The sequence below is a fragment of the Mercenaria mercenaria genome, chromosome 6 (assembly GCF_021730395.1).
Source record: "Mercenaria mercenaria strain notata chromosome 6, MADL_Memer_1, whole genome shotgun sequence".
In the NCBI taxonomy this organism is placed as follows: Eukaryota; Metazoa; Mollusca; class Bivalvia; order Venerida; family Veneridae; genus Mercenaria; species Mercenaria mercenaria.
This window is the reverse complement of record NC_069366.1, coordinates 71192861-71203472: the sequence shown is the minus strand read 5'-3', so window position 1 is coordinate 71203472 and position 10612 is coordinate 71192861. Positions and strand designations below refer to the sequence as shown.

The window sequence follows — 10612 nt, the reverse complement described above, 5'->3', positions numbered from 1 at the left end:
CCCACTAGTAGCTTCATCATGTAGGTAGGCAGCAGAGACCTTTCATTTCCCACTAGTAGCTCCATCATGTAGGTAGGCAGCAGAGACCTTTCATTTCCCACTAATAAATTCATCATGAAGGTAGGCAGCAGTGACCTTTCATCTCCCACTAGTAGCTTCATTCTGTATACAGGCAACAGAGACCTTTCATTTTCCACTACCAGCTTCATCATGTATACAGGCAGCAGAGACCTTTCATTTCCCACTAATAGCTTCATCAACATATTTCACTTAATTTTTTTTACAAGCTGCTTGTTGACAAATTTCAGTTTCACAGCTCAAGCAGTTAACAATTTTGGTAAAGATTTCTGCTATTGTAAAATACTGTGAAAACCGGTATAATTATTCAGAGGCATCTTACTTTTTCGACAAATCAAGTTAATTTAAATGATTTAAAATCTCCAAAGAAACATTTGTATGAAATTATCTTAAAATTGTACTTAAAGTGATAAAGGAGATTTCGTTTGATGATTTTTATATTGCATTTCTAGCTATCATGTTATTTAACAAATCAGAAGAAAATAAAGAATCGTGATAAAGTATCACCCAAAACGTGAAATTATTTTGACATAAGGCCAGCAGATTTTTAAATTTTCTCCTGCATACATAACAATAAAGTAGACAACTACATACGGCGGCAATGCTTTCTACAACCTGATTAATTAAAAAAATCTTTGTAGAGGTTCACCAAAGTTCTTATTATCATATATAAAGGAAAATATATAACCAATCTTCCCTGGCGGCCATGTTTTATTTATTTATTTTTTTTTTTGACGGAATAGAATAGTCTGAACAATATCCAAGGTACATTTGTGCGAAATTATTCCTAAACCAGGCGTGCAATTTGTAACAAGAATCTATACATATAGGTAAAATTGATCACATCCCCTGACAGCCATGATTGTTGACAAAGTTGAATAACCTTAGTAGACAGTCGACCAAGGAACATCATTTCGATATCTGGCCATCAGTTTCTGACAAGAAGATTTTTTTAGTTTCCACGATATACATATATTAGAATAAGATCAGCCCCCAAGAGGCAACAGTTCATTAACCAGATATGAATAATTTGGGGAAAAAAACTTTAGTAGAGGATCAATCAAGGAACATTTGTGTGAAATTATTTCAAAACAGAGCGAATCGCTTCTGAGAAAAAAATTAAAGATTGTTTTCCTTTTTACCAGATTTCTTCAAGGGCTGGAATTCTTACAACAATTTAGGTAGAGGAACACACATAGAACAATCAGGCAAAGTTTCATCAACTTCCACCAAAAGGTTGTTGAGATGTCGATTAAAGAAAATTGTGACCCACAGATAGACCACTGACAGATGACTCAGGTAAGCTAAAATTCCATAGAAGGAGATGAAAAGTACCTAGTGTCACCTATGTATATAATAAAGTTTCAGTGGAGTTGCTTCAACTTTTACCAAATATTTTACCCAGGAACATTTTTGTTTTCGTACAGTTTGCAACGACAACTTTCATCACATACACTACACGTAGAATGGCTAACTTTTTGTCAAAATTATATGCTTTTAAGTTAAATTCTTGTGAAATTCTATTTGTCAGCAAGTCTTTAAGAAACTACCAACTTCTTGCTTTCAAATTCATTTCTAAAATGGGAGAAGGACAAAAAAGAAACAAAAAAACATATTGCGTTTTTCTTAGATTTTTTTTCAGAAATATAGTAAAAGGAAGTAAAAAGGTGAAACTTTAGTATGGCACATAAGTGAAGCTTGCAAAACTCATGTAAAAGCAAGAAAAATATATAAGTAATATTCAAACAAGTATATCGGTTGTGAAAATAACTATATATACATATATAATAATCAGTACATTAAGAAGAGGGCCATGATGGCCCTATATCGCTCACCTGTTATCATTGCTCTTGAGGACAAGAAGGCCCTCAGAAAAAATATTTAAGTCCAAAGGACAGGAACAACATGGAAGAAATTTAACCAAAAAGAAAAAAAAATCTTACAAGGTATAGATATGTCAAAATACACCTAAAAATTGGAGGTACCATCCATGTTGTACCACAGAAAAGTGGTCTTGGTTTTTCCCTACGGCAAATAATAAAAAAGTTACTAAAAAAAGGCTATTTATTGTTACATAAAAGGGAAGTAATAAAAAAAAATATTGTAAGTGAACACAAGAAGGATCTGCCAAATAAATCTGTTGACATAAATGAAATTTCAGATCAGTAACTTCATTAGTTACGGAGATATACCCATTTTAATTTGAAATAAAGGGAGGTAATTTGACATAAAATCAGTCCATAGTTATCTACCCTGATTGTCTCAGTCCAACTAATAACATGACGAAATTTCAAATAAGTCCTATAAGTACTTACTGATATAAATCCATTTTGATTACAATCAGGGGAGGTAATCAGATATAAAATAACTCTGGAACCTACGATTGGATCTGATTTGTCATGGAATCTAAGATTTATTGTTGTTGAAGATATTTTGGAAGTTTATATCAAATAAAATCATAAATGAAGTCTCTATATGGCTGCAAAAGTCAAAATAGCCAATTTTGGACCTTTAAGGGGCCATAACTCTGGAACCCATGAAGGAATCTGGCCAGTTCAAGAAAGGAAGCAAGATCTTGTGGTGATACAAGTTGTGTGCAAGTTTGGTTAAAATCAAATCATAAATGAAGCTGCTATTGTGCTGACAAGGTCAAAATAGCTAATTTTGGCCCTTTCAGGGGCCATAACTCTGAACTCATTATAGAATCTGGCCGGATCAAGAAAGGAACCGAGACCTTATGGTGACACAAGTTTTGTGCAAGTTTGATTAAATTCAAATCATAAATGAAGCTGCTATTTTGCAGGCAAGGTCAAAATAGCTAATTCTGGCCCTTTCAGGGGCCATAACTCTGGAACCCATAATGGGATCTGGCCAGTTCAAGAAAGGAGCCGTGATCTTATGGTGATACAAGTTGTGTGCAAGTTTGGTTAAAATAAAATCATAAATGAAACCACTATCGTGCAGACAAGAAATTGTTGACGCACGCACGGACGCACGGACGGACGGACTGACGACGGACGAAGGGTGATCACAAAAGCTCACCTTGTCACTATGTGACAGGTGAGCTAAAAATGAAATAGGAAAGTTGAGCAATGTCTTAGACATTCTTAATGTCTTTGTATTGTATATCAATATAGAAATATGATTATGTATACAGTCAAACATATGCAAATTGCAACCTATACATTCACGTTTCTGTGAAAACCACTCTCCGCAAATAGAAGGCGATTTTAGCTGATAAATGGTGTCTCAATACGGGTAGATTTTCATTATTTATAGTTAAACGAGAAGAGAAAACAATAGCCGGTAAGATCAGGTTCCATAGTGTTCGTTATTAGAAGGTGGTCTTTAATACAGGTTTGACTGTTCAGACTGAAACTGGAATGTTGCAATTTCATTATGTCAACATATATTTTTGCAAAAAAAAATCTCTTTTGATTCATTTGATAAAATGAGTGACACGTGTCATTAGAAGGTGGTCTTTAATACAGGTTTGACTGTTCAGACTAAAACTGGAATGTTGCAATTTCATTATGTCAACATATATTTTTGCAAAAAAAAATCTCTTTTGATTCATTTGATAAAATGAGTGACACGTGTCATTTCAGTAATGTTCTTTTTAAATCAGTAGGAAATTTCATTTTCAATATTATATCAAACTATTTATGTGACACTGTGACATTTTTAATAAAAAAGTGTTGCTGCCACTGGAGATCGTCGCCTGTTACAATGACTATATATAATATATATTGTTTTGTCGAAAAGATAATGCAGTGTTTAGTCAACTAAATACATTTCACTTTGAAATGATAACTCTGTTGCAGATTTAAAATATAACAAACATTACTTTTTACTACTGAACCCATCACGGAAATTTAGAGCTCCAGCGGTTTTGTTTTCGCTGTGACTAAAAACAAATTTAATTTCTCTAGTATCCATTTTAGTGAAAAGAAAAATTTTTTTTAATTAATTGATGTTAATCACTTTTACTTAAAATCTGTTTAAGAACACTGAAGGAACAACCCATCAATTTAACTTTTCCAGCTCACTTCTAAAATTAGTACATTTTTACCAAAATACATTTTTATAGATATTAGTTGTTCTTTTTCCCCAAAAAATCTGTTTCTAAGAAACACTTCAATAAACAAACAATAAATCTAACTACTCAAGTACACTTCTAAGAAAACAGAATTTACTAGTTCATAATTCATTCAATAGGTATATGATTTAGTCAGAATGTAAGCATAAAAGCCATCACAGATATTTCTTCTTCTTTTTTTTGTTTTGGGTAAGAATGCATATTAAGAAGAACTTTAAATTAGAAATAATCTTCCGGTATAGGAAACAATAAATAATTTATCACAATGTTTTCAATACTTCCGATTCCGGCGCTGTAGAAATTCTGCCTTATTAGGTAATTCGTATATCTGTCGACCCAGAAATGTCCGGAATTTCCTTGCAATCGAAACTAAAATACACGGCAGCAGTTTTCTTTGGTTTAATGGCATCCAGCCTAAATTCCTGTCTAAACTCTCCTTTAGGTTGAACATCACTGTAAAACAAAAACAAAACCTATCAAACTTTATAAACACAAAACAAAAAGTGATTCTCATGTAGTTACGTATTAATTAATTAGAACGGTTCGTTAATATGCCATCGTTTATCATGATGGTGGTACCATGTATAATGGAAGGCTGTTGAAATATAGATATAGTCCAAATAGCAAAGATACATGAAAAGTGTTTTTCTTTTAAATAACAAAATAGTTTGACCTTTGTTATTACTACACTTGTACATAAACAGAGAACCTTTTAAAACTGCACGAGCAAAGTTGTTTTAACCTTAGAATTAATTTAAGTGGAGCAATTTGTCCTGCCATATTTTCTCTTTGAAAGTTTTATGATTGATAAATTGATGTATAGTCGAGAGAGATCAGCTGATATACACAATTAAAGGCCATACCAAATAGAATTATGATTGTGAGAAACGTCAGAACAACGTAGGTGAGATAAACTAAGAGATGCATGTTTTCATTAGTTCGATGGCAAGAGTAATTGATTCTTCAAACCAACAGTCTATCATTTTTTAATCATGATTACACGAGGAAGTCAAAATCTCATCTGTTTTACTAGCTTAGTCTCAATATCTGGCCATCATTTTCTGTATTCACGTTTCGCAATTTTTTCAGGCATAACAAAATTACATACTGATAATTTTACATTGCATGTTGACCGAAAACACCTTGTTACCGTATATTTAAGGTTTACATGACATGCTAATATATTCCTATTAAATGCAATAAGGTTTATTGCCTAATGTTCAATTTCTAATTCGTGAATAACACGATAAACAGCTTTTCTAAATAATTTGATGGACAAACACTGCCTTGATCTCATTAAAAACGTATGCACTTTAAAAGAAATCGACACATGAGTGTACCTTCTAAAGTCACATGAAGATGCTTTACCTTGCTAAATTTATATAATGAACAGCTTTCAACTTTGACAGTACCATTAGCTGTTAAAATGGGTGATTATTAAAAAGATACTCACTGAATAGCAAACAGGCAGATCTTGGTCAGCACGACAGGCTGACCATGATCAATACTGGTCGCAAAGACCAGCACGATAAAGGTTAAGACTACTTACAGACAACGGAGATCGTCCAAGTCTACAAAGCCGGCACTTTCCATTGACATATTACAAGCTGTCAGTGGTCGGTCTAGCGGATTAGTGAAACTAACCACGAATGTCGCACAGTCTCCATTCCTCACTTCGTCCGGACCCTTTGAAAGCGTAAAAGAAACAAACGAGTTGATTATAAATACTGACTACGGTCTATACCATTCCTATTCAAGATAATTACCACATGCTTGTTTATGCATTTGTTACTTTCTCTGGTAATTTTAAGAGGGAAAATGATTTTTGTAGTTTGTGCAAAATACAGTTTTCATGTTTTCATACTACCAAGACATGGTCATATGACACCAAGACACATCGTTATAGTCACGTAAAAATAAAAGAACTTAGATGCAGTGGATTTGCGAATATTTCTGCTCGTCGGCAATGTGCGAACTGGATGACCCGGGAGTATTTAAACAGAATATAGATAACACAAGAGAAAACAACAATTACACCAATATTTAGATTAATGTATTCCTTTTATGTAAGAATGAGAACAAATCTCATATCATTTAAGTAAAAATGTTTCTTTTTTTCTTCTAGATGCACTATCAACATCTCGAGACTTGTTTTACTGATACATGATCAGCACTTATCTTATCCATGACTTTTCGTTCTGTGTGACAACAGACTTAGAGAGGCTTGGTTGAAAGGGTCCCTGGGGACTAACTCATTTCTAACCTTGGGTTTTGGGGCTAAAAACTCCTTTTTCACAGGAACATGAAAGTAAAAACGTAAAGGGTAAACAATCCCCAGTTTTAATGAAGACAGAAGCTGATAAACAATAAGAAGAACTTATATAGTTTTAATTTTGGTGCTTGTTTTTCAAGAAAACTTAAAGGAAACAAATATTAAAATTGTCAGCCTGCATGCCACTCCGCCTCTCCTACGGTCCTAACATCTTACCATGTGAAATGTTCAAAGAACAACGTCTACCCCTTAATATTGGTCTTAGTTAAAAATACTATTTGGTACTTATACTATCTTTTGAAGTTATAAAATAAATTGATGGTTGAACAACAATGTTCAGTACCTCCACTTCTAGATCAGGTCGTCGGAATCTGACAGTATGTTCCTTTCTAAGCGTTTGTTCCTCTTCATCATCAATACCTTCAACATAAGCTGTGGCAACAATACTGATACTTGCTTGTTCTTTCAGTTTGTCCAAATACTCCTCTGGGTCCATAACTGTTCCAAAACTTTTCTCTAAAGCAAAATGAAAATAACAAAAATATCAGGGCTGTTACTACATCTACACCACGCGTATAAAGAAAGAACCAAAGGAACTGCCACGTTTCAGGAAGGCAACCTCCACTTGGCGAAATCTTATAACACTATATATAAAACTGTGTAAATAATTGACATTTACACAAAATCTCAGAGAAAAATGAAATCAATTAGACAACACCTTTGAATGAACAGAAACACAATTCTGGAGTTTAAACCGGCCATAAACTAAATCTTATTACTGGAGAGACTAAACACAAGTTTGGACATTCACCAGTTGTCTGTAACTTAAAACCGTGTACTTCATAGCAAAACAATGGTTGAATCACCAGTTTGGTAACAGGGTTTTCCCGTAAATCTCTTATTTGAGTTTAGAACCAAACGTTACTTAAACGTTTTTCATTATATTTTTATGACAAAAATAGCATTCTGTGAAAATTCAGACCGATAAAACTGAACAAAACCTCATCTGATGCTTCAAATATAAACAAAAATGTCTGAAAGGTTTTATGTGAATTGTCCACAAATAATGCAAGGTTATCTCTAAACAAGAAAGAAAAGTTTCAATCACCAGCCACTTGTGTTCTTTAGAATTGTGTATGATCAGGATTTTCGTTTTCTTTTAAGAAATAAACACAAGAGTTCTTTACACGGATTAGACGAACCATAAGAAATAGAAATGTTATTTACATTAATTAGAATCTAACTGATATTATAGAGATTTTACATAATAACATACGTGACATTGAAACTGGATGTATTTTCACATTTTGCTTTCCTGCTCTACTTATCAAGGTCTAATAACAGAGTTTAAGTGTCTCAAAGGCACATTGTTTTCGTCTAAATCAATGTCAATGATTCTGTTACACAAAACATAAAGTCTAAAAATCACGTATATTTGAAGCTGTACTTAATCAAGGTCAAGTTTACTGTTACTTCTCACCCAGTTTAAGAGTTTCAAAATCAAAATCAACATTACTGCTACTTATGATATCATTTCGGATGAATAATCTGTTATTTTACGCCATTTATTGTGTTACCATTGCATGTGGCAGGGATTCACCTGTAGTAAAAACCTTTTTATTTACATAGTCCTGTAACTTTGGAAAATATTGGAGTTAATTAGGAGTAACGTTTTATATGCACTATTAATCGGCAATAACCGGGGGATCGGGTTGGGTCAGAGCAGGGGATGAGGCGCCATGGTACAATGCCACTGAGCGGTGCCCTAATGTATTGCACTGTGTGTATTTTATGTACAAACCAATCACGTGGCAGGATTTCGTATTGGAGAGACTGTATTACTGGGACGTGGCTATCACTGTTTGGTATTTGTCCTTGTTTCACTGGAACCGGCATCGTGCTATGTATTATTGTTAGTGCGTATGTTTTCGGATAAGTACATCTTTAGATGGATGTCCAATAACGTATGACAAAAATTTTAAAAGTCACAACATTATACAGTATAAAACGTACAATGAAAGTTTTCTACATAGTTTTGAAAATACATTGAGATGGTTATTTCACGTTTACTTGACATATATATAGATATATGTGTAATGACAAAAATTATGAATTTACTTTACAATAAACTGACAGATATTAAAATATCTCAGGTCAAACGAAGTGCTGTTTTAATGCATTGAGTGCAGTACCGTATTAGGAGAGATACGCCTCATACAGAAACTAACACTTGCGGCCTAAGCCATTTGGTATTCTATAAGACGGTGAGAAAGAACGGTGTCATTTATTCATGTTTATGCAAGAGAGATGATAGCAGTTTGAAATAATTGAGGAGAAGCTGAGTTGTCTTCAAACGTTCAAACGATAAAATGGACTTATACCTTCTCCTGGCTTCAACGTAGCTCCTCCCATAAAATGTTTCCGATGGAACATTTCTCCATAATTTCCAGTGTATCCTTGTGGAAAAGCTGTTATAGCCACAACAGGTATCTTTCTTTCGTATCTCCCATTGTTCTTCGCTGTCAACTCTACCAGCATTTTACCTCCTATCATCACGCTATTGTCATGGTTTAGGTGGAATTCAACAGGCTGAAATATCATTACTTATCAATTTTTTATACGTTTATGCATACGATTGATAAGGTATGATACAAAAGAATACTTATGTTATGCGAGTAATAAACTATTTCAGTACGACTTTAGCAATTCAATTCTGGTTAAGAGGTCGACATAGACTGGACCGTGAATATTTTATAACTTGACTTTATGGTATCCATTGAAAAAGTTTCATTGACGTTCCGTATAAATATAGAACAATGATTGAACCATGAACTTGTTACTTTTAGACTTTACGGCCTCCGTGTCAAAGGTTTAGGTGAAGGTCGAAATAAGTGCAGAACCATATCGAATCATACATAATCTTCATACTACAGACGGTGTACGGGGCAAAAGTTTAAGTAAAGGCCGATATAAATACAGAACCACGGTCAAACTGTTAGACTTTATAGTGTCCAGGGCAAAGTTTCAATGAAGTTTTCATTTTGTTCTGTTCAACGTCGCATCAAAACAATTATAGGTCATATGGCAACTTTCCAGCATTGATGGATGCATTATTGCATTATTTCATCACGGGCGGGCACCTGGGTAGAACCATCGACCTTCCGTAAGTCAGCTGGATGGCTTTCTCACATGAATAATTCAACATCCCGAGTGAGGTTCGACCCACATCGTGTCGGGGCAAGTTAATCAAATTCAGCGACCCTAACCACTCGATCGCGAGACCCCCAACGTTTCAATGAAAGTTGAAAGATATGAAGAACCAAAACTGAACCATGAACACCTTATATGAGACCGACAATTTTTTACTATCTGTACATTCCTTGCAAGTGCTCAACATTCACCTTGATTTTTTCTTTTTCCTTATACGTCTCAGGAACCGGGAAGCGGGCCGTTCTGTGTGCTTGCATAACGGTTTCACGCTCCTCCTCCGTGCCTATAAGAACAAAACATGTGTGCTTATATCATATGTTACTGCATGTGTATATGAAATCCCTTTAATTTGATGAGTGAGTATGAAATTAAAATACTGATATAATTGCCGTTTGTAAACCACACTTTTTTGTGTAACATCTATGTAATACTATTCACAGATTCGATAATTTAAAGAAATCAAAGGAATATACCCTCTGCTGGCTTATACGCCAGAGTTACATCATCTCGGTTGGCCTCTGCATGATCATCCCGTTTGCCATTAGGAATGCGCCTATACGAAAACGGTTTCCCAGTTGGCGTTTTGGTACTGATTTTCTTTCCTACCCTGTAAAATAAGGTACACATATGGATATTCTGAACGAGAGAAAATTTCGATATAAGTTTAAACTTGACCCCGCTAAATCTCTAAAATGGACTAGTCAATCATGCAATTTGAGCAGTGCCACTTATTAGGGGTGTTCACTGAAAATTTACTGACTGAATAGCGCACAGTGCAGACAATGATCAGCGTGAACAGATATGCGGGCAAGTCTTGGTTTGCACTGGTCGCAAAGGCAGAGCAGTCTAAATGTTAATACAATTCTTAATTCCATGCTTAAAATATTTATTCAAAGGATTCATTTCATTTCAATTTCAAAATCAACAGTCACTGAAGATTTACTTTTATGTTA

General features: G+C 34.3%; 1 protein-coding gene across 2 annotated transcripts in view; it reads right to left on the bottom strand.

Moving 5' to 3' along the window:
• Window positions 1-1693: 1693 nt before the first annotated feature.
• The window catches only part of LOC123548648 (hemocyte protein-glutamine gamma-glutamyltransferase-like), a 42951-nt gene continuing 34032 nt past the window's right edge, over window positions 1694-10612 (bottom strand). For both annotated transcript variants that reach the window (XM_045336109.2, XM_045336110.2), the window contains exons 13-18: window positions 10133-10266; window positions 9851-9942; window positions 8831-9038; window positions 6793-6965; window positions 5727-5863; window positions 1694-4630 (exon numbers count right to left, since the gene is read on the bottom strand). In XM_045336109.2, the coding sequence (XP_045192044.2) occupies window positions 4489-4630; window positions 5727-5863; window positions 6793-6965; window positions 8831-9038; window positions 9851-9942; window positions 10133-10266 (886 nt within the window). In that variant the 3' untranslated portion in view covers window positions 1694-4488. The remainder of the gene's footprint in view (window positions 4631-5726; window positions 5864-6792; window positions 6966-8830; window positions 9039-9850; window positions 9943-10132; window positions 10267-10612) is intronic.